At 41.5% G+C, this 24,945-nt stretch overlaps 1 protein-coding gene across 3 annotated transcripts in view; it reads right to left on the bottom strand.

The window, feature by feature from the left end:
- Nucleotides 1–24,945, bottom strand: part of LOC135524241 (pleckstrin homology domain-containing family G member 7-like) — a 36,613-nt gene that overhangs the window by 702 nt on the left and 10,966 nt on the right. For all 3 annotated transcript variants that reach the window (XM_064951602.1, XM_064951601.1, XM_064951600.1), the window contains exons 4-16: nucleotides 23,599–23,708; nucleotides 23,095–23,135; nucleotides 22,435–22,533; nucleotides 20,578–20,730; nucleotides 20,150–20,245; nucleotides 16,497–16,598; nucleotides 15,577–15,690; nucleotides 12,850–13,021; nucleotides 10,931–11,046; nucleotides 10,331–10,418; nucleotides 10,143–10,222; nucleotides 9,637–9,790; nucleotides 5,765–5,862 (exon numbers count right to left, since the gene is read on the bottom strand). In XM_064951602.1, the coding sequence (XP_064807674.1) occupies nucleotides 5,765–5,862; nucleotides 9,637–9,790; nucleotides 10,143–10,222; nucleotides 10,331–10,418; nucleotides 10,931–11,046; nucleotides 12,850–13,021; nucleotides 15,577–15,690; nucleotides 16,497–16,598; nucleotides 20,150–20,245; nucleotides 20,578–20,730; nucleotides 22,435–22,533; nucleotides 23,095–23,135; nucleotides 23,599–23,708 (1,423 nt within the window). The remainder of the gene's footprint in view (nucleotides 1–5,764; nucleotides 5,863–9,636; nucleotides 9,791–10,142; nucleotides 10,223–10,330; nucleotides 10,419–10,930; nucleotides 11,047–12,849; nucleotides 13,022–15,576; nucleotides 15,691–16,496; nucleotides 16,599–20,149; nucleotides 20,246–20,577; nucleotides 20,731–22,434; nucleotides 22,534–23,094; nucleotides 23,136–23,598; nucleotides 23,709–24,945) is intronic.

The following is a 24,945-nucleotide window of genomic DNA, read 5'->3' on the forward strand; positions in this document are numbered from 1 at the left end:
ACACCAGGTACCATGAGGATACTTTGCTCACTAACTCATGCCTGGGGTTGCAAAGCGACCAGTAATTTTGTTAATTAACAATCTATCATAACTCTATTTTATTGTATGTATTAATATGGTCAAAGAAATGTACAAGTTTCTAGTAGATAGACCAGATGGTTCAAGAGAAAAAAGCCTAATTAATAAAAAATAAAAAGCATCAATCGGCTTATTTTCAATGACCTCTAACTCAACCAACTAGACTTTTCAGTTGTGATGCTAAAACATTGATAAATACATGGACAGAAATTATATTTCATGGATTCACTATACCCAGATTCAGACCAGAGTGATGCGCTTGTAAATGGGGAGTTCCTTTTTATGCACTTCTCTCTATGCGTATTCTGACCTTGAATTTAAGTATGAAAACAGCATGCTATTCGTTTGGGGTGGAGATCTAAGAAAGGTGTGGCAGAGGTGTCAACTGATAAGCCGTATTTTGACCTTGTCTTAATTCCACCACCTTTACACACAAGGAAACCATGAATGATGTTGAGCGAACCTGCCCGATCTAAGTGGAAAAAGCGTATTTGTTTCAATACAAATAAAAGCATTCTCCACGCACTGCGATTTAATAATAAGAGCTAGGTAAATGAGAAGAGCTAGGTAAATGAGAAGAGCTAGGTAAATGAGAAGAGCTAGGAAAATGAGAAGAGCTAGGTAAATGAGAAGAGCTAGGAAAATGAGTAATCCGTTTGGAGAGGATTGAAAATACACACAGCAATTGTATTAGATGATTTTTCCTTATGATCCCTGGAGATGAATGTGAAAACAGCCATATGGAAGCAAACTGAAAATCAGAACATGTATTTGCAGCCCCTTTTCCATAACGAAATAGGCTATAAATAGCCGTGTCGTTATTCAGAATTGTGTCCTCAATTTGATGTCTGCGCTTTAGAAAGTTTTAATTATAGCCTATTATTTTCTCCGTTTTATTTGATAATTTGTATTATGTTATATTAGCTACTATCAGCAGGCACCAACATACATTTCTAACTGTCACTTTAGTGTTAGCTTTACTTCAATTTAACTTTATTTTCACATTCCATTCACCTTTCTTTCGTCTGTCACATCCGTGTCGTTGTTCCTGAGGGTGGCTAGCATTACTGGATCATATTAGGTGAATGTTGTGCAATGTGGGACATTATGGCATTGACCACACGCAGCGGGTTAAACCTGGAGCATAGTTCACGAGGACTGGACCGTTGTCATTACAGTTCAATGATTAGAGTAGATTTATAGGACTTGTTCCAACCTTATTGTAAACTTTTTTTCCACCTTCCAATATTTCATGGATTGAACTTGAATGACAACTTTTAGGATGAATCAAACCACTTTTTAATTCCTTAATATATTTAGTGCGTAAAGGCTCTCCAAACCTGTTTTTTTGTCGTCATACATGCTTTCCTAACCCCAAACGTTGCCTAAATAATCTACAAGATCAGAGTATTTTTACGTCTACCAGTGTGTTGAAACGGAGATGAATATGCATATATTATTTACATGGCTTTATTTAACTTTAGCAAGTCAATTAATAACAAATGCATTGCCTATCAAGAGGCAAAAGGCCTACTGTGGGGATGGGGGCTGGGATGAAAAATGTAGGACAAAAACACATCACAACAAGAGAGACACCACAACACTCCATACAACAACAAAGCATGACAGCAACACATAACACAACATGGCATTAGCACAACATGTTAGCAGCACAAACATTTTTAGACACAGACAACAGCAGAGGGCAAAATGGCAGACAACCCAATAAATCACACGAAGCAGCCATGTTTCAGTAAGAGTGTCCATAATTGAGTGTAGAGATGGAGAAAACTGTCCAGTTAGTGTTTTTTTGCAGCGAACTGATGCCTATTTTCTAAAATTGTTCTCAATGTATTCAAGTCGGTCAACAATATCCAAATTTTTAAATAAAAGGTACACCATTAAGATAGATGCACTGACAACCCTATTGAATGAAAACTCCAAGAGAAAATCTGTTGGCCACATTTATTCAGTGTGCAGAAGGGAATCATGACTGCAAAGCGTGTTATGCACCTGCACAAGGTAAGTCTGAATACCAAAGGTAAGTCTGAATACCAACTAATGAGAAGTGTGTAGGAAAGGTATAACTTCCTAAATTGGAATCAGGACATAAATTGCTGGTTTATAAACGGATAATGTTTTACAGTTTAGTCTTATTTTAATAATCTCATATTCTCCATGTGATAAGCCGTCTTTGTATCTAAGACAATTGTGTAGCCTAGAGCGATTTTCTAGGTTAGCTGGCCAGCTATTGTCGTTCTCTTAACGTAGCTAGCCAGCTAGCCCCCGAATAGCAGCACTGTAGTAACTATTACAGTACAACGGTTTGTTTTGTTTGATCGTAGCTAGCTAGCTACATAGCCGTCTTTGTATCTAAGTCAATTGTTTAGCCTAGAGCGATTTTCTAGGTTAGCTACATCGCAGCCACTACCAGCTAGCCTACTCCAGCAGTACTGTATCATTTCAATCATTTTAGTCTATAAGATTCTTGCTACGTAAGCTTAACTTTCTGAACATTCGAGACGTGTAGTCCACTTGTCATTCCAATCTCCTTTGCATTAGCGTAGCCTCTTCTGTACCCTGTCAACTATGTGTCTATCTATCCCTGTTCTCTCCTCTCTGCACAGACCATACAAACGCTCCACACCGCATGCGGCCACCCTAATCTGGTGGTCCCAGCGCGCACGACCCACGTGGAGTTCCTGGTCTCCGGTAGCCTCTGGAACTGCCGATCTGCGGCCAACAAGGCAGAGTTCATCTCAGCCTATGCCTCCCTCCAGTCCCTCGACTTCCTGGCACTGACGGAAACATGGATCACCACAGATAACACTGCTACTCCTACTGCTCTCTCTTCGTCCGCCCACGTTTTCGCACACCCCGAGAGCTTCTGGTCAGCGGGGTGGTGGCACCGGGATCCTCATCTCTCCCAAGTGGTCATTCTCTCTCTCTCCCCTTACCCATCTATCTATCGCCTCTTTGAATTCCATGCTGTCACAGTTACCAGCCCTTTCAAGCTTAACATCCTTATCATTTATCGCCCTCCAGGTTCCTCGGAGAGTTCATCAATGAGCTTGATGCCTTGATAAGCTCCTTTCCTGAGGACGGCTCACCTCTCACAGTCCTGGGCGACTTTAACCTCCCCACGTCTACCTTTGACTCATTCCTCTCTGCCTCCTTCTTTCCACTCATCTCCTCTTTTGACCTCACCCTCTCACCTTCCCCCTACTCACAAGGCAGGCAACGCTCGACCTCATCTTTACTAGATGCTGTTCTTCCACTAACCTCATTGCAACTCCCCTCCAAGTCTCCGACCACTACCTTGTATCCTTTTCCCTCTCGCTCTCATCCAACACTTCCCACACTGCCCCTCTCGGATGGTATCGCGCTACTCTCTCCTCTTCCGTCCCAAGATGCTCATACCTTCTCCAACCTTTCTCCTGAGTCTGCCTCCTCAACCTCTCCTCTCTTCCCTTTCTGCCTCATCCTTTGAAATCCTGCCACTGCCCTACCCTGGTCCTCCCCTCCCCGCTTGGCTCGATGTTTCCAGCGGGGCTCACAGAACAAGCTCCGGGCAGCCGAAAATGGAGGAACAAATCAGATTAACTTAGGTTTTTTCTCCCTGTTGGCCATCCTTTCACCGCTCCTCTCTAGATTTTCCTCCTCTGATCCAAATCTCTCAAGACTCATTCAACTGAGACTGCTCTTTCTGTATCACGGAGCACTAAAGCTAAATTCCTCCTCTGCCTCTCATCCTTTTGAACCATCTCAGGTTCCTCCTGACATTTTTGCTAAACTGTGCCATTTCTCCCCTCCTATGTCTGAGATAAATTCAAGAAGCATGTCTGGCAGACTCTTTGAACTCCCTTCCCTCCCATCACTCCGATCCATTGTGTCCTCCTCCCAGAGCGCTCTGGTCAACCAAAAATTCCCGTCTGGATTACTGCTCTTCTCTGTTGGCTGGGCTCCCTGCCTGTGCCATTAAACCCCTACAACTCATCCAGAACGCCGACACCGCTGGTTCTGTTCAACCTTCCGAGTTCTCTCACCATCAGATCCTCTCCTCCGCTCTCTCCACCTCCAGGCTCTCCTACGTTCATCCACCATTTCTGGCCTGTATCAAAACTCTGGTCACGACGTCTTCAAGGACAGCGGAGTCAATCACCACCTTCCGGAATAACCTGACACCCCACCTTTTCAACCTAGGATAAGACCAGTAATCCTTCTCTTTTCCCCCCTTAATGATTTAGATGCACTATTGTAAAGTGCTGTTCCCTGGATGTCAGAAGGTGAATTCACCTCGCTCTGGATAAGAGCGTCTGCTAGAATTTTTCCAGAGATGGACAGCAGTGACAATATGAAGTACCCAAAAGGGCCACTAGATGTCTTGTGATAGATTACCTAAAATCATTGAAAAGTTTTAAGAATTCTGGTAATTTACTGGTAAACTTTCAACGTTTCCAGTAATATACCCACCCTTTGCAACCTTACTCATGCCTAGTAATGAAGGAAATTCCACCTCATTTAGATGTGTCAAAGAGCAAGGTGACTCGGACAGTATTGGAATACAGACTTCTCTGCTAGTGTCTGATGGTCTGATGACCAACTAGTGCTGAGCGATTAACCAAAATGTAGGTTATTTTTTGGTTTTTAAACTAATTGACTTATGTCTGTTCAATTATTTGAATTCCATTTCGTTCATTTTTTTTGTGAGCTCAATGTGCAGTTTCTGTAGAGATAAATCAGATTAAGCCTGAACTGTGCAATGTAGTAGGGAGTTGTAGTTTCCAATAGACCAATATTTTGCAAAAAAAACATGACAATCCATTGCGCGCCCTCTTAAACTTGTGCATAGCAAGACAGAACAAGCAATCGATATGGATAGAAAGCAGTTAATTGGCGAGCCTGAAAATACATGATCTTGATTGTTGGTATTCAGCAGTTATAAAATTATGCCTTATTTACTTGAATAACTACAAAAGTAGTGATTTTGATAGGCAGCAGCTCTATGGAAATGAGATGACTTGGAATGAAATTAAAGCAATGTGAATAAATTATGGTTCATAAGCAGTAATGGGAGATCACTAACGTCATGGGACTTGTATTAATTGTTTTATTCTGTGTTGTTACAGCATGCAATCCACATAATGCACAGTGCTTTTAATGTCAAAAATACATACCAAAAGCAATGATACATTTTTTTTTAATCGAACCGTTCTCAATAATCACTAAATCGCTCAGCACTATGACAAACACTAACTGGATCGAGTCACTTGATTTCTGGAAAGATTGCAATTTGTATGTTTGCGCAGAGAAAATCTCCTAGACAAATAGACTGTAAATAGCTCAACAATGATTATTATCATCCGGGGCAAAGGAATGAAACATGGTGATGAATGAAGGATAACACAGGAATTTATATGGCAGTAATCAACTAGAAACTCAAATTAATAAACTTTGAACCTGCTGTGAATATGTTGAGACGGGAATGTCATGGTGATAAATCCACGCCTTACATATGACCACATAATGAAATGTTGTCAGTCACCATGGTACAATTACACACAAACAACCAAATTGGATTGCAACCCAATTCTCATTATAAAACCACTACTGTACATTCAGTGTTTTTGTTAGGACTACAACACGTACAGTGTGTTACTTTAAGTTCAGAGTGCTCTTACTGTACCTTGACGGCCTCGGACGGTGCTTGTAGAATGAAGGCAGCGATACACTGCTGGTAGCGGTTCTGGTGCATGATAATAAAGGATTGGGATAGCCCTGACGCTGAGAAGAGAAACATGAAACATGTCAGTGTCATTAGTGCACAACATAGAAAAATGTATATATTGTTTTAACAGAAATTGAAAACAAGCGCTTCATATTGGAAGTTCAGGTGGTCCCTCCCTGTTTTGGCCAGTTTGCATCCATTTAGTTTCTAATTAATACAACCTAGTTCACATATAAATTATACTCTTATCCAGAGCAATTTACAGTAGTGAATGCATACATTTTCATACTGGTCCCTGATGGTATCGAACCCATAATCCTGGCGTTGCAAGTGCCATGCTCTACCAACAGTCACAAGGCCAGGTCTATTGAAAAAACGCACATAAGCAGTACAGAAGAAAGAGTACTGAACAAATAACTCAGGACTGATACTGAAATCGATTACAGATGACTAATCTGTGATTTAGGTAACTGGATTGCACAACACAGTGGCTTGCGAAAGTATTCACCCGCCTGGCACTTTTCCTATTTTGTTGCCTTACAAATCTGGAATTAAAATTTATTGGGGGGGGTTGTATCATTTGATTTACGCAACATGCCTACCACTTTGAAGATGCTAAATATTTTTATTATGAAATAAACAAATCAAAACTTGAGTGCATATCTATTCACCACTCCACAGTCAATACTTTGTAGAGCCACCAATTACAGCTGCAAGTCTCTTGGGGTATGTCTCTATAAGCTGCCACATCTAGCCACTGGGATTTTTGCCCATTCTTCAAGGCAAAACTGCTCCAGCTCCTTCAAATTGGATGGGTTCCGCTGGTGTACAGCAATCTAAGTCATAACACAGATTCTCAATTGGATTGAGGTCTGGGCTTTGACTAGGCCATTCCAAGACATTTAAATGTTTCCCCTTAAACCACTCGAGTGTTGCTTTAGCAGTATGCTTAGGGTCATTGTCCTGCTGGAAGGTGTCCGTCCCAGTCTCAAATACAAGACTGAAACAGGTTTCCCTCAAGAAACTCCCTGTATTTAGCGCCATCCATCATTCCTTCAATTCTGACCAGTTTCCCAGTCCCTGCCGATGAAAAACATCCGCACAGCATGATGCTGCCACCACCATGCTTCACTGTGGGGATGATGTTCTTGGGGTGATGAGAGGTGTTGGGTTTGCGCCAGACAAAGCGTTTCCTTGATGGCCAAAAAGCTCAATTTAAGTCTCATCTGACCAGAGTACCTTCTTCCATATGTTGGGGTAGTCTCTAGAGGTCGACCGATACATTTTGGACCCCTGATTATGGCCGATTACATTGCACTCCACGGGGTGACTGCGTGGCAGGCTGACTACCTGTTATGCGAGTGCAGCAAGGAGCCAAGGTAAGGTGCTAGCTAGCATTAAACTTATCTTATAAAAAAATGATTAATCTTAACATAAATCACTAGTTAACTACCCATGGTTGATGATATTACTAGTTTATCTAGCTTGTCATGCGTTGCATATAATCGATGAGGTGCCTGCTAATTTATCCTTGAATTACAGCCTACTTCGCCAAACAGGTGATTTAACAAGCTCATTTGCAAAAAAAGCACTGTCGTTGCACCAATGTGTACCTAACCATAAACATCAACGCCTTTCTTAAAATCAATACACAAGTATGTATTTGTAAACCTGTAAATAGGGAAATTGTGTCACTTGCATACTGTGCAACAGAGTCAGGGTATATGCAGCAATTTGGGCCGCCTGGCTCGTTGGGAACTGTGTAAAGACCATTTCTTACTAAAACAAAGACAGCCAACTTCGCCAAACGGGGGATGATTTAACAAAAGCGCATTTGCGAAAAAAGCACAATCGTTGCACGAATGTACCTAAACATCAATGCCTTTCTTAAAATCAATACACAAAAGTATATATATATTTTTTAAACTGTATATTTAGTTAAAATAAATTAATGTGAGCAGGCAATGTTAACTAGGATGTTAACAAGTCCAATACCTCAAATGAAAGAAACACCTTGTTCATCTACCCAGCGTATCAGATTTTTCAAATGTTTTACGGCGAAAACACAGCATATATTTATGTTGGACCACCACCAAAACAAAGAATAAATGTAGCCATTTTGTACCACAAAAGATAAAAAGACAAAAGCAGGATAAAAAAAAATCATTCACTCTCCTCTTGAAAGTCTTCATCAGATGACAGTCATATGACATGTTACACATTTATGTTTTGTTCGATAACATGCATTTTATATCCATAAATCTCGGTTTACATTGACGCCATGTTCAGAAAATTTTCCAAAATGTCTGGAGGAATTATAGAAAGCTACGCCAGATAACAGAAATACTCATCATAAACTTTGACTGAAGATGCATGTTCTACATATAATTAAAAAGATACACTGGTTCTTAATGCAACCGCTGTGTCACTTTTTTTAATGTTACGGAAAAAGATTGATTGCCTGCCCTGTGAGTTCTGTTATACTCTCAGACATAATTCAAACGGTTTTAGAAACTTCAGAGTGTTTTCTATCCAATATTAATTATAATATGCATATATTAGCAATTTAGGACAGATTTTGATGCAGTTCAGTATGGGCACGCAATTCATCCAAAGGGGAAATACTGCCCCCTATCTTAACTCGCGTTTGTTGCACGCATAGTCAAAGTATATGCAACAGTTTGGGCCACCTGGCTCGTTGCGAACTAATTTGCCAGAATTTGACATAATTATAACATAACATTGAAGGTTGTGCAATGTTACAGCAATATTTAGACTTATGGATGCTACCCATTAGATAAAATACGGAACGGTTCCGTATTTCACTGAAAGAATAAACGTTTTGTTTTCTAAATTATAGTTTCCGAATTACCACATTAATGACCTGAGGCTCGTATTTGTGTGTGTTATATTATAATTAGGTCTATGACTTGATAGTGCAGTCTGACTGAGCTGTGGTAGGCAGCAGCAGGCTCATAAGCATTCATTCAAAACAGCACTTTCCTGCGTTTTCCAGCAGCTCTTCGCAATGCTTCAAGCCTATCAACTCTCGAGATCAGGTTGGCAATACTAAAGTATCTATTAGAACATTCAATAGTCAAAGGTATATAAAATACAAATGGTATAGAGAAATAGTCCTATAATAACTACAACCTAAAACTTCTTACCTGGGAATATTGAAGACTCATGTTAAAAGGAACCACCAGCTTTCATATGTTCTCAGCAAGGAACTTAACCGTTAGCTTTTATACATGGCACATATTGCAATTCTACTTACTCCTCCAACACATTGTTTTTGCATTATTTAAACCAAATTGAACATGTTTCATTATTTATTTGAGACTAAATTGATTTTATTGATGTATAAAGTTAAAATAAAAGTGTTCATTGTTCATTCAGTATTGTTGTAATTGTCATTATTACATACATATAAAAATAGTCAGATTAATCGGTATCGGCGTTGAAAAATCATAATCGGTCGACCTCTAGTAACTCTTCTACTTGGCTGGTTACTGTTTGTAATGATTTGTCAGCTGGGCTATGTTCTCAAATAATTGTAAGGTTTGCTTTCGCCGTAAAGCATTTTTGAAATCTGACACCGTAGTTGGATTCACAAGAAGTTAATCTTTAAACCTATGTAAAATAGTTGTATCTTTTCTGAATTTTTATAATGAGTATTTCTGTATTTGAATTTGGCGCTCTGCAATCTCACTGGATGTTGGCCAGGTGGGACGCCCACATACCCTAGAGAGGTTAAACTGTGGCAACTACATCATTGAATGCTGGACTTCTTCAATTCCTGTATCATGCAGGTGTTGATCCGTCCTCACCTGCTGCGTTGAGTTGGTCTACGCTCCTGAGCTGGAGGCGGTCCAGCGAGATGGGCTGGTCCAGGACGGTGAAGGTACAGCCCTCCTTCAGCAACTGGTCCAACTCCTGGTTCTGAGGGAGGCGCAAAGGATTCTGTTCAGGACCTGTGGACTTCTAGAGGGGGGTAGGAGTGGGAGAGCGCGCGGGAGAGAGAGAAAATCGAATTTCAGTGATCAAAGAGGATTAAGTACTATATGAAAGTATTTTTATTTATTTTACTAGGCAAGTCAGTTAAGAACAAATTCTTATTTTCAATGACTGCCTAGGAACAGTAGGTTAACTGCCTGTTCAGGGGCAGAACGACAGATTTGTACCTTGTCAGCTCGGGTGTTTGAACTTGCAACCTTCCGGTTACTAGTCCAACGCTCTAACCACTAGGCTACCCTGCCGCCCCGAAAGTAGTTAAGTTATAATACATATGTAGGTAAGTATCTATGTGAGAAAATCATAGAGGTATGGGTCCTACTTTCTTGTTCCTCTTGATCTTGGTGATGAGGAGGAAGTCGTCAAAGAGAAACAGGTACACATCGTGCAGCTTAGCATTCTCTGGTGGTAACATATGTAGAGATGATGTCAGGACATGGCTGATGTAAAACTACAGTACTTAAACAGTATTTTAACTAAGCATGACTGATTACTCTGTATGTCACCGACCTGTGAGCACTAGTTTGCCCTCATGCAGCAGGCACCGATGAGCGATGAGGTTTTCGAGGGTGACCGCTTTCAGGAGATGCTTCAGATTCTGTTCAAAGCCAAATGAAGGGCTGAGGTTAAGTTGTGGGTAGACACATGATTTGTTTGCATTCTTACGACTTCATATGTGGTGGCAGTATATTTTATTTTGATCATATCCCGCCGTTATGTCTCTTGCATGCATATCTAGCTTTGCGGATAACGATGATCAGATATCACTTGATCTTTATCTGAAAAAACTAAGGCGCTTCAGACAGCCCTCTCTTTACATCCATGCATTGATATCATTCTAGATACAGCTAAGTTGTTGTTGTACTGTATCTGACTCGTGTATCAAAACGTTAACCATATGATCTGTTCTACTCTAATCCGAACCCAAGAAGATCCATTTGTCTTGGCCCAAGACCAGTGTCATTGGAAAGCTTAAGTACAGAGGCCCATGTTCCTCCAGGAACTAACAGGATTACGTCAATTAAGTCCATTTTATTCTATTATGTATTTGTGCAAACCCAGTTTGATATTGAAAGCTCAACTCTCTCATTATAGTGAATGCAACCTTACCTCAGGGATGAAGGCCCGCTTGTCTCTCTCCCACACTGGCAACCACACCAGGGCATCTCTCAGCAGTTTCACCTTCTGGTAGTTGTCCAGCCATTTGACTTTGCCCTCCAGATCACCTACAAAACACACACACACAAACACAAAACACAAAACATAAAACAATACACACCCACAACACACCCACAGGGGGAGGGGTGTGTGTGACACAAACAAACCAACGAGGACACTCAACTGCATTCCACTCCACCTCTCTGTTTGATAGTGAGCAGTGCACACTAATTAGGAACATCAATTCTGGCACGCTTATTCCTGGCTTTGGAACACACAGAACAATCTTAACAAGGGTGTCACTGTTGTCATCAGATTAAATTAATATAATTTATGTAACTTCATCTTAGTTTAATAATATAGTACTACTTTGTAAAATATTCAGCTATGTGCACAATTTATCAAACTATCAATTCATCTGGCAGTGGCAATGAAACAAATACATTTCAAATAGTATCTCTGATGTTGATACGGATATCATTAAATAATGACGACAGCTGACTGTGTCTCAACATGGGTGTGATCTATGATGCTCTCGTCATAGATTAGACTGTGCCCACCTCTTTACCGTAGACACCCACCACACCCACTGAACATTGACCGATTCAGGCCAGCCTGCCATTGTGACAGTGCTATTCCCAGGCCACATCAACTCACTGTATACCTCTTATTGTCTGTATAGTCACACCCTGGCTATGGGAAAGAACTTTGAAGCACACAGTAAAAACACAAACTAGTTTGGAATAGAAAAACGGGTTCAATATACAAGACCAATTACATTCAAGGTACAATACTGGTACATATTTCTCTACAGCCGGTCCATCTAGTTATAGGGAACCACCAAAATACGTCTGCAAGTACAGGCACGCAGAGAAGACGTCAACTGTCACAGATTTTGGCTGCTGCCCAACAAACAACAAACTATCTGGTTACCATTTCTAAGAGACATGTATTTGTAGAGACTATCCCGTACAGGAGGCTGTGTGTAAATACACTTTTCCAGTGTATATTTTGCTACAGGTGTGAAGATGTGAGTTAAGCCAGGAGGTATAAGTGGCTGTCAAAAGCCCACATAGCTCTGTCAGAAAACACCCTAGAGCTGATAGCCTGAACCTGAATGGCAGAGCTGCTGTTTCCTATGTAGAAATAGAACTCCTAGAATGGCAACCCAATTCAAGTCAAGGGGGGGATGATGAAATTCAAAATGGCCACCGGTCGTCCTATTTCTAGGTTTCCTCCATCGTAAGACACAGGAGAGGCTGACTGACTGACTGCTTGTGTATGTTCAAGTTTCCTTATACGGCAAAAACATTGTTGTGGTTTGAGCGAGAGGAGCCTCTAGTGATGACTGACTACTGTTAAATTAGGTTTAGATGAGTCACCTAAGCTGATAAAAATAGATTATGGAAATAACCCAGATAATCCAATAATGGCTTCACAGAACCCCAAATCAGCTTCATTTACACTAATAACGTGTGTGGTGACTTTACAGAGTCAGTATGGTGGTGAGGGTTAACGTAGTTAAGTGTTGCAGTAAGAATGTGCAATAAAGTAGTGTGGTAAGGTTGCACTGTTTTGTAGAAATATCAGATCAGCCTGAGAGACTGACCATGTTGTACACAATGTAGCCAATGGTCTGGCAAAGCTATTTTGTTATTCTCATTGGAAGTTACGGGGAAATAAGACTCTCGCTGTTTTTAATTGAAAATGTACAGCTGTGGAGCGGGCAGTGCACAGGGGCTGTGTGGGTGTTTGAGTGAAAAAGACAGAGGAAAACCAAACAGGTTTATATATGGAACAGCAGCCTGTGTAGTGATGGGGTTTTACAATACAGTGTTTCAGTGGCAAGGGTGAAGGAGGGGGATGCTCACATATGGAGGTGTCCACCTGCTCCACCACATTCTGCAGGGCGCTCTCCTCCTCCGTCCGGCTTCTCTTCCCCACGTTCCTCAGCAGCAGGGGGTAGCGGGTCAGACGTTGCAACGGCGCCACCAACAGGTCACGCAACTGCAGCCTCCGACACTCCTGGTTCCTCTCACACCACTAGGAAGGAAGGAGAGAGAGATATATCATCTTTAACAACATCCTCAGCTCTGGCATCATCCCCAAAATTTGGAACCAAGGACGAATCACCCCAATCCACAAAAGTGGAGACAAATTTGACCCCAATAACTACCGGGGGATATGAGTCAACAGCAACCTTGGGAAAATCTTCTGCATCATCCTCATTAACAGCAGACTTGTATATTTCCTCAGTGAAAACAATGCACTGAGCAAATTAAAAATTGACTTTTTACCAAATAACCATATGACGGACCACGTATTCACTCTGCACACCCTAATTGACAAACAAACAATCCAAAACAAAGGCAAAGTCTTCTCATTCTTTGTTGAGTTCAAAAAAGCTTGACTCAATTTGGCATGAGGGTCTGCTATACAAATTGATGGAAAGTGGTGTTTTGGGGAAAATATACAACATTATAAAATCAAGTGTGCAGTTTAAATTGGCAAAAAAAATAGCTTTCCACAGGGCAAGGGGGTGAGACAGGGATGCAGTTTAAGCCCCACAATCTTCAACAAATTGGCGAGGGCACTAGAACAGTCTGCAGCACCCGGCCTCACCCTACTAGAACCTGAAGCCAAATGTCTACCATTTGCTGATGATCTGGTGCTTCTGTCCCCAACCAAGGAGGGTCTACAACAGCACCTAGATCTTCTGCACAGATTGTCACACCTGGACCCTGACAGTAAATCTCAGTAAGACAAAAATAATGGTGTTCCAAAAAAGGTCCAGTTTCCAGGACCACAAATACAAATTCCATCTAGACACCGTCGCACTAGAGCACACAAAAAAAAAACTATACATACCTCAGCCTAAACAACAGCGCCACAGGTAACTACCACAAAGCTGTGAACGATCTGAGAGACAAGGCAAGAAGGGGCTTCTATGCCATCAAAAAATGTGATGTGCCAATTAGGGTCTGGCAAAAAGTACTTGAATCAGTTATAGAACCCATTGCCCTTTATGGTTGTGAGCTCTGGAGTCCGCTCACCAACCAAGAATTCACAAAAAAAATAAAAAAATAGGACAAACACCAAATTGAGAGACTGAATTCAGCAAAAATATATTTTGTGTACAATGTAAAACACCAAATAATGCATGCAGAGCAGAATTAGGCTGATACCCGTTAATGATCAAAATCCAGGAGAGTCATTAAATTCTACAACCACCTAAAAGGAAGTGATTCCCAAACCTTACATTTACTATGTACAGACTCAGTGAGCATAGCCTTGCTATTGAAAAAGGCCACCGAAGGCAGACCTGGCACTCAAGAGAAGACACTGCCCACAAAATGTGGAAACTGAGCTACACTTCCTAACCTAACAAATATATGGCCTAGAGACACATATTTCCCTCAGATTACACAGATCCACCAAAAAAATTAAATAATCTAATTGATAAACTACCAGATCTATTGGGTGAAATACCACAGTGTGCAATCACAGCAGCAAGATGTGTGTCCTGTGGCCACAAGACCAACCAGTGTAAATACAACCAATATTTATGTTTATTAATTTTCCCTTTTGTCATTACAACACTGTATATAGACAATGACATTTTACAGTTTGGAACCTTTGTGAGTAAGGTTTACTGTTAATTTTTTATTGTTAATTATCTATTTCACTTGCTTTGGCAATGTAAACATGTTTCCCATGCCAATAAAGCCCCTTAAAAAAAGAAAAAAGAGAAAGCACAGTGGGAGGAGAGGGAGCACGGTGGGAGAGAAAGGAGAGGGAGCACGGTGGGAGAGAGGAGAGAGCACGGTGGGAGAGAGAGGAGAGGGAGCACGGTGGGAGAGAAAGGAGAGGGAGCACGGTGGGAGAGAGAGGAGAGGGAGCACGGTGGGAGAGAAAGGAGAGAAAGCACGGTGGGAGAGAGAGAGCATGGTGGAGAGACCCGTAGGGAGAGAGAGAGGAGAGGGAGCATGGTGGGAGAGAGAGGAGAGGGAGGGAGGGAGAGAGGGTGGGAGAGAGGGGAGAGGGTGGGAGAGAGGGAGAGAGGGAGAGGGAGAGAAAGAGAGTAGGGGGAGAGAAAGAGAGGGAGCAACAGAGGGGAGAGAGCGTAGGGGGAGAGAAAGAGAGTTAAAGCCAAATTAAGTACTATAAGTAGGTTGATAAGTGTGTGACAAAAATCAGATATTGAGAGAGAAAGCGATTGAGTAAGAGCGTGGGAGAAAATAAGAGAGAAGAGAGGTCAGGAAGTAAAAGGTGAAAGAGAGCAAGTATTAGGGAGAACTGAGGGACGGGGTAGGGTAGGAGTGAAAGTGAAGTTGTGAGAGACAAATTATCTCAGCTGAGAGCAAAAAAAACAGCAGGCTTGCAAAAGAGTCTCAATCGCAGGAGACTAATTGTCACATTCCAATTGTCAGCAAGCCCCAGTGACTCGGTGTTCGTTCACACTTGACCCAGTTCTATCCTACCCTACTGCATAATTGTGTGTGGTTGTTAGGGACAGGGAACAGCGCAACCTTGCCCCAACCAACCCTGATTTATAGTTCCAAATAAGCAGCGCTTGGCGGCTGCGGCCTGCAGTGTACCTTCACGTAGGAGCCAAAGTCCTCTCTGTGCTTCAGGCTGTCCAGATAAAAGAGTGCAGTGGAATAGTTGAGGCAGTACTTCTGCAGACAGTGGCATATGCTCTCCTGGATCGCCTGCCAACAGATAGATATGTAAATGGTTAGCTAAGCAGTAAGCGCATAGAGAAACAGAAAGATCCCATTAAAAAGTTCATTGGCCGTGTACACAGATTTGCCGGCGTTATACCACAGTGGTTTCCATCTTTTTGGTGACTGTATCCCCAACTGAATTCTGCTCTGCCATGAGTACCCCTGAAGTAACCCCTCGGGTGCATTTTACCAGTAGACATAGTTGGTAACCACTATTACAGCAGGTGCAGCGAAATGCTTATGTAACGAGCTCAAACAGTGCAGTGGAATGTCTAATACAACACAAATAATGCAACAATTCCCATCACAAAATAACAATCCAAAGCAGATCTATATTAGAGTGAGCATGTGTGGGACTCCAGAATAGAAAGCAGTGGCGTGTAGAGACAGTATATCATTTGGAAAAGAATAAAATGCTGCTGGGCCACATGAAAAACAGTGCTTCGTATTCATAGATCATTTCATGGAGGGTGATGAAGTGTACCATATGAGTAGGTCACTTAAAGAAACAAGTACACATTATAAATACAAATAATAAATATGACTAATTATACAGACACTAATGATTTTATACGTGTTCTCTGGTTTATAATGGAGTGTGTTTCAAGTTTAATTAGTTGTATGTACAGGATACACATGGTATACACCGTCCAACGAAATGCTTACTTGCAAGGCTCCTTATCGACAACGAAACACAAAATAATAAAAGATAAGAATATAAAGTAAATGGTCCAGTAGAACAGAATATTCGGTGTGTGCGTGTAAACACGTGTGTGTGTGTGTGTCCATACCTTGTGGAGGAGCTCCAGCAGGGTGGGCCCGGCCCCTGCTACCGGGATCTTCCAGGACTCCTTGATGACATGCAGCAGGCTGGTGAGGAAGCCAAAGCTCACCTGGGGAACAACACATCACATTACAGAGTCCAAAAGAAAATGTAATATCATAGATAGACAAAGTCTACATGAAGATGTCATGCCACAGACTATTCGTATAATGGAGATAATTCCATCCTACAATGTCTTGTAATTGTACTGCAGGTGACTATCTTGTTGAAAAAATGTAAAGCAAAGCAGCACTCTCAAATTTCTATAGATCTTTTTTTCAGTAAACACTAAGAGACCAGAGGTCATAGTATGAGAATTCAATCCTTCAACATGTAGCCTAGAGTAAGATGACGTCGATGAAGATTTGACGTCGTGATGGGGAATATTTAGTGACTTAACTTTGGAATTTCATTTTGATATGTGGATAGCGTGTGGTAAACCATCTCCCATCCAAGACCCAGTCCCAAAACAAAGTGCATTCGCCTTCGCCCCCTTCACTGCCATGGTCAGTCATCCATCTGGGACATGGGTAGCTAGTTTACCATGCGCATCCCGTACATACGGACAATACAAAAACATGCAACTTCAAGTCCTACTTTACTCACAGTAGTGTCTACCTCACTGCCTCAAGACAGCACGCCATGGCCCTATCATCCTACCATTCTGCATGGAAGACAGCACCCACACAGGATCAGTACCAATCGGATCTGGGCGGTGTTGGAGTGGGACTAGTGTGTTACCATAACGACTCAGTGTCACAAGACACCTAATAGAATGCTATACTATCACAGTACACAATAATAGAGACAAAATATTAAATGAACATGCCAAACACATTTTCCAAGCTTGGGATAATAAAGATCTTCTAATCTAATCGACGGGGCTAGCACAATTATTATATAGCTGATGGTTATGGATGAAGACAGTCATGAGAATAAAATAACATTCAGAAAAAGCAGTCAAAAAAAAAAAAAAAAAATCACAAGACAAGGTTTTGAAGTGTCTGTCCTATATCTAGGATCCCAACCGTGCTTCACGGTTGGGATGGTGTTCTTTGGCTTTCAAGCCTCCCCCTTTTTCCTCCAAACATAACAATGGTCATTATGGCCAAACAGTTCTATTGCTTCATCAGACCAGAGGACATTTCTCCAAAAAGTACGATCTTTGTCTGCATGTGCAGTCGCAAACCGTAGTCTGGCTTTTTTATGGTGGTTTTGGAGCAGTGGCTTCTTCCTTGCTGAGCAGCCTTTCAGGTTATGTCGATGTAGGACTCGTTTTACTGTGGATATAGATACTTTTGCACCTGTTTCTTCCAGCATCCTCACAAGGTCCTTTGTTGTTGTTCTGGGATTGATTTGCACTTTTCACACCAAAGTACGTTCAATGTTCCCAAGGATGAACCAGACTTGGAGGTCTACAATTTTCTTTTCTTCTGAAGTCTTGACTGATTTCTTTAGATTTTCCCATGATGTCAAGCAAAGAGGCATTGAGTTTGAAGGTAGGCCTTGAAATGCATCCACAGGTACACCTCCAATTTTTGGATGCAGATTATGGCCGATTACATTGCACTGCAGGAGGAGACTGCATGGCAGGCTGACCACCTGTTATGCGATAACAGCAAGGATTCAAGGTAAGTTGCTAGCTCGCATTAAATGCATCTTAACGTAATCACTAGTTAACCTAGTAATATCATCAACCATGTGTAGTTAACTTGCTTGTCCTGTGTTGCAAATAAATTAACAGGCACCGCATTAATTATCATAAAGTCTACTTCCCAAACAGGTGATGATTTAACAAGCGCATTCGCGAAAAAAAGCACAATCGTTGCACCAATGTACCTACCCATAAACATCAATGCCTTTCTTAAAATCAATACACATGTACATTTTTTAAACCTGCATATTTAGTTCAAATAAATTCATGTTAGCAGGCAATATTAACTATGGATATTGTGTCAGGGAATATGCAGCAGTTTTTAGACAGTGTTTAGACCATTTCTTCCTAACAAAGACCGTAATTAATTTGCCAGAATTTTACTAAATTATGACATAACATAGGTTGTGCAATGTAACAGCAATATTTAGACTTATGCATGCTACCCGTTAGATACAATACGGAACGGTTCTGTATTTCACTGAAAGAATAAACGTTTTGTTTTCTAAATGATAGTTTCCGGATTTGACCATATAAATGACCTAAGGCATGTATTTCTGTGTGTTTATTATATTATAATTAAGTCTATGATTTGATAGAGCAGTCTGACTGAGCGGTGGAAGGTAGCAGCAGGCTCGTAAGCATTCATTCAAACAGCACTTTCCTGCGTTAGCCATAATAACTACAACCTAAAACTTCTTATCTAGGAATATTGAGGACTCATATGTTCTCATGTTTTGAGTAAGGAACTTAAAAGTTAGCTTTTTTGTTTTTTTACATGGCACTTTTACTTTATTTAAAGCATTATTTAAGCCAACTTGAACATGTTTCATTTATTTGAGACTAAATAGATTCATTCAGTATTGTTGTAATAGTCATTATTATATAAAAATAATCCAATTAATCGGCTTTTTTTGGGGTCCTCCAATAATCAGTATCGGCGCTGAAAAATCATAATCGGTCGAGCTCAAACATGCATACATACACACTTCAGACAAGACCCGTGGCACTTGTGGTGGGGGGGGGCAAAACGTAGACCACCATCATGAAAGTCTCCTCTTTACATAGAGTGGTCATATAGTAGTTTGCAGGTCAAATCATTCGGATGCTACATATTTTTTTGTGAGAACACCGATTTTCGGGATGTCTTATGGTCTGACAAACACTGCTCTAGCTCTGCCACCTTTCACCGCAGATGTGGAAGTGCAACATCAGTGGATGCTATGGATTGAGACGCATCCAAAGCAAAAAAAACATTCCAAACTGACGGATTTTGATGAGGATATTTGTATTTTACTTAGATTGATGCACTGTTTGCGTCAATTGACTCTAGGGGGTAAAAATAAATATATACTTTATAAACAAACAGATGACTGAAGATGGAACAGTTTCTGCAACAATGGACTCAACAACATGATAAAAGTTTGTTGCTCCTTGCTGAAACAAGCAAGGTACTGTAGCAAATGAGTCTTTGGTTGCCTATGCAATGCCCCCCCACAATGCAGCAGCAGCACACATAGTAATAGAAACTTGCAATTTGATTGTTAAACTCATTACATGGGTACACTCAATGGTTGCCTGGTATTGTGATGCAAAAATGTTCATGGTAATGTAAAATGTTCATTCAAATTATGTTAGCTGATGTGGCTCATGCAATGGAATGCATTTATTTTTGTCAACAAATCATTGCACATATTGATGGTTACACTTCCTGCTTTGTGCCAATGGGTACACTTGCAATGGCTGCCAGTCCCATTATGCCATCATTGACTTGAATGGGGAGGCCCATTCTATTCCTTCTATATCAGCACATGCAGTCAGGAGAGAAAAAGAGTAAGTATTTGAACGGTTATTAAGGAGACGCGGCCATTTGGCTGGCCAGTTAGCATCATCCAAAATTCCATGACATTCACAGCCCTACTAATCCAATCTAATATAATATACAGTATGCATCTCTACAGTCTCACCAGACACAGCTCGTTGAGGTTGGCAAACAGCCTCCAAGTGTCCACGTCAGACAGGTAGTCCCTCATCTGCAGGTTGGTCAGCGTGGCCAGAAACACCTGACGGACACAATATTTATTTCTATTTTTTATTAAACACAAAAACATTAAATATATTATATATTACACAATGGAACACAAACAAGAGGGAGGGGTTGGATCTGTTTTTGCTGTTTTCAATTTCATCACCAAGCTGAAGAAAGAGTTCCCCCAACAAAGTATATTTTAGAAAGGGGCAGTGTCAATTCAAAGGAAAGGCCTGTTCGAACCATCACAACATGACATTTGTGTTCAAAAAGCCACACAAAGCACAAGGTGTTTGGTTGCAATGGTGAGCTGCCATTCCTGTTCTAAAGTGTGGGGGGGGGGGGCGCGTATATCTAGTAAGTCACCTCTTTGAGCACCATGAGCTGATCCAGGAAGTAAACACACTCGCTGGTGAAGAGTTCCCAGATAGCTTCCTGTCTCTTGTAGTCTTGAGGGTCACAGTCAGACATCAGCTGAGGCGAATCGCAGTCCCTCAGGAACTCCTCTAGAGAACAGTCCTGGGGATGGTGGGAATGATAAGACAGATGATTGGATAGATGTTATTTGTTATCCTGTTAGATGTTATCCTGTCAAAGCAAGGGCTGATTTTAAGGTTTTACTGCTAACCTACAAAGCATTACATGGGCTTGCTCCTACCTATCTCTCTGATTTTACATACCTACACGTACGCTACGGTCACAAGACGCAGGCCTCCTAATTGTCCCTAGAATTTCTAAGCAAACAGCTGGAGGCAGGGCTTTCTCCTATAGAGCTCCATTTTTATGGAACGGTCTGCCTACCCATGTCAGAGACGCAAACTCGGTCTCAACCTTTAAGTCTTTACTGAAGACTCATCTCTTCAGTGGGTCATATGATTGAGTGTAGTCTGGCCCAGGAGTGGGAAGGTGAACGGAAAGGCTCTGGAGCAACAAACCGCCCTTGCTGTCTCTGCCTGGCCGGTTCCCCTCTTTCCACTGGGATTCTCTGCCTCTAACCCTATTACAGGGGCTGAGTCACTGGCTTACTAGGGCTCTCTCATACGGTCCCTGGAGGGGGTGCGTCACCTGAGTGGGTTGATTCACTGATGTGGTCATCCTGTCTGGGTTGCCCCCCCCCCCCTTGGGTTGTGCCGTGGCGGAGATCTTTGTGGGCTATACTCAGCCTTGTCTCAGGATGGTAAGTTGGTGGTTGAAGATATCCCTCGAGTGGTGTGGGGGCTGTGCTTTGGCAAAGTGGGTGGGGTTATAACCTTCCTGTTTGGCCCTGTCTGGGGGTGTCCTCGGATGGGTCCACAGGGTCTCCTGATCCCTCCTGTCTCAGCCTCCAGTATTTATGCTGCAGTAGTTTGTGTCGGGGGGCTAGGGTCAGTTTGTTATATCTGGATTACTTCTTCTGTCCTATTCGGTGTCCTGAGTGAATTTAAGTGTGCTCTCTCTAATTCTCTCTCTCTCGGGGGACCTGAGTCCTAGGACCATGCCTCAGGACTACCTGACATGATGACTCCTTGCTGTCCCCAGTCCACCTGGCCGTGCTGCTGCTCCAGTTTCAACTGTTCTGCCTTATTATTCGACCATGCCCATTATTTATGAACATTTGAACATCTTGGCCATGTTCTGTTATAATCTCCACTCGGCACAGCCAGAAGACGACTGGCCACCCCACATAGCCTGGTTCCTCTCTAGGTTTCTTCCTAGGTTTTGGCCTTTCTAGGGAGTTTTTCCTAGCCACCGTGCTTCTACACCTGCATTGCTTGCTGTTTGGGGTTTTAGGCTGGGTTTCTGTACAGCACTTTGAGATATCAGCTGATGTATGAAGGGCTATATAAATAAATTTGATTTTTGAATAATACTAAAACCATAATGCACGGGGGGACTGATTCGTTGTGGTTTTAACACGGCTGTGCCAGTGCGGTCATAAGTACAAGGCGACAGCATTCTGTAGCCTGTCTTGTTACTATCCTCAATGCTGTTATCGTCTGCTGTCTAGCTACAGTTTAAAAATGTATGCTTGTCATGTGCGTAGGCCAACAAAAGTCTTATTCCCGTTCAATGTGTCATTTATATGTTTCAGGGGCTTCCCTGTTCCTGTAGTAATTCCCAGGAGCACCGACTCAATGATGACTGGCTCCCAAGTTACAAACGCAGACACGTAACAATAAAATATTACACAGCTAGGAGGAAAAAAAGCTTCTACAGCTCTGGTGTTCATATGGCTTTCCTCACCTTGTACTTCTGGAAGTCTGTGTCCCTCCAGTCTTGAATCTGTTCCTTCAATAGATATTTCTCAATATCAGATGCAGTGCGTGTAGTCGTCCCTTTAGTCTGAGAGGAACAAATAAATGTTAAACATTACTTGAACAATCCATTCATTCTTTACTATAGGTATGAGTGTCTGTCTAAGTGGGAATGTGTGTATGTGTATAGTAAGAGTAATGTGTATAGTAAGAGTAATGTGTGTATGTTTGTGTGTGTGTGTACGAGTGTGTCTGTACACAAAAGCATGTGTGAGTGTTTGCGTGTGTGCATGGTGGAACAGTGAATGACAGTACACACCAATAGTGTTTTGTTTGTATATTTTCCCACTTATCTATCAGTCTGATCAAACATCTTCAATATGAATTGATTTGGTTTGGCTCAGTGTTGTTGACACATTATGAAATCTCAGAAGGCCATGAGAACAAAGGGGAAGAAAGTGTATTCATTCATATGCTTTGATTAAAAGTGGGTCAGAGAACAATATCCTTAATTTCATTGCAGCTTCCTGAGCCCACTGACAGCTTCAAAGCAATAGCAACCAAAACCACAAACAACTAGGCTGACTGGTGGCAGGTCACGCGAGCTAGGGCGAGTAGCAGGGAGAGAACAAACAGGCAGCACACATACCGTGCTACGTCTGGAGAAAGGCCACTTGGGTTTCTTGGTGTCTGTGGAAATGGAGAACATGGTTTTGTCATTATCTACAAAGGCCTGGCTTCATAGTTCTTCTGTTGCGAAAATGTGATGAAGAAAAAAAAGTGATCCACAGGATGTAGATAGGATTTTACAGGAAATCAAGTTAAGTGTAAACAGCCTTGTCATTTTGCCTGAATGTGGCAATAATCTGAAAATAGTTAAGGAATGTTACTTATATATTTGGGTAAGTGAACTTCTGATGCAGTTACTAAAGTTATAGCTAGGTAAACATAGGAATTAGTATTCTAATCCCTAATTCTAACAAATTCCTAATATTAAATAGTAATTTAATAGGATCTCCTTGTAGGTAACTAAAATAATATAACAAATAACACTGATCACTATTGGCCTACAACCTGGGCTTATAAGGAATCAAAAACAAGCTGTTGACAAACATCTTGCAAAAAAGTACAGAAACGGAACTTTGGCGTTAACCTGAGAAGTTCAGTATGTCCGCCACCCCATTGGACACAAACAGGTCCCCAGGCGAAACATCCAATCCGGGTAGACTGACCACCACAGAACTCCGCCTCCTCTCCTGCAGTCTGGTGGAAACAGGAAGAGATCAGGTTAGAGTGAGGTGTAATACATGAGGAATAGAGTAGGTCAGTGAGGTACAGCATAATACAGTTAGAATATTCTGTCTGTGTACCCCATTATGTTGATAAATGTACCTCATTTATTACACCATTACTCAGTCATTATTATAACTGTATTATGCTGTACCCTCACTGGCACACTCTTATTACGCCATTACTCACTGTTATACAATGATATACCTCATTTTGACATACTATATGCCTCCGGATCTGGCAATACCGGTATATAGTTTTGTTTGCTGTGTTTTATATTCTGGCTTGTTATTATTATTTTTGCACCGTCGGGTAACAAAAGTGCTTTACTACCACTACACCCACTATCACTACACCCACTATCACTACCACCACCACTACACCCACTATCACACCCACCACCACTACACCCACTATTCACTACCAATATCCATGACTACTACCACTACATCCACTATCACACCCACCACCACTACACCTACTATTCACTACCAATATCCACGACTACTACCACTACACCCACTATCACTACACCTACTATTCACTACCAATATCCACGACTACTACACCTACTATTCACTACCAATATCCACGACTACTACCACTACCAATATCCACGACTACTACCACTACACCTACTATTCACCACCAATATCCACGACTACTACCACTACACCCACTATCAATACACCTACTATTCACTACCAATATCCACGACTACTACACCTACTATTCACTACCAATATCCACGACTACTACACCTACTATTCACTACCAATATCCACGACTACTACCACTACTATTCACTACCAATATCCACGACTACTACCACTACCAATATCCACGACTACTACCACTACACCCACATTATGTAGGCAAATCATACCGCTGTTTCTAAACTCCTTATTCGCTTGCCTGTTCACATTGCAGTGAGTACACATGGCATTTCAACAATGTAGAAAAACGGAATTCAGTTATTTCTGGCTAAACGGTCTTCTTGGCAAATTCTCCAGTAATAATGACAATGAGTAATGGTGTAATAAATTAGGTATATTTATCAACATGGGGTCAACAGACAGATCCAATTCTCTGAGAATATTCTAACCATGAATCAAGCCGAATTAATGAATTAAAGACCGCCAATTAAAGCCCCCATGCAGTGTTTGTAATTGTATTTTTAAATCATTGCTGTATGTCTAATAAATCATTG

Source organism: Oncorhynchus masou, chromosome 31 (genome assembly GCF_036934945.1).
Source record: "Oncorhynchus masou masou isolate Uvic2021 chromosome 31, UVic_Omas_1.1, whole genome shotgun sequence".
Lineage (NCBI taxonomy): Eukaryota > Metazoa > Chordata > Actinopteri > Salmoniformes > Salmonidae > Oncorhynchus > Oncorhynchus masou.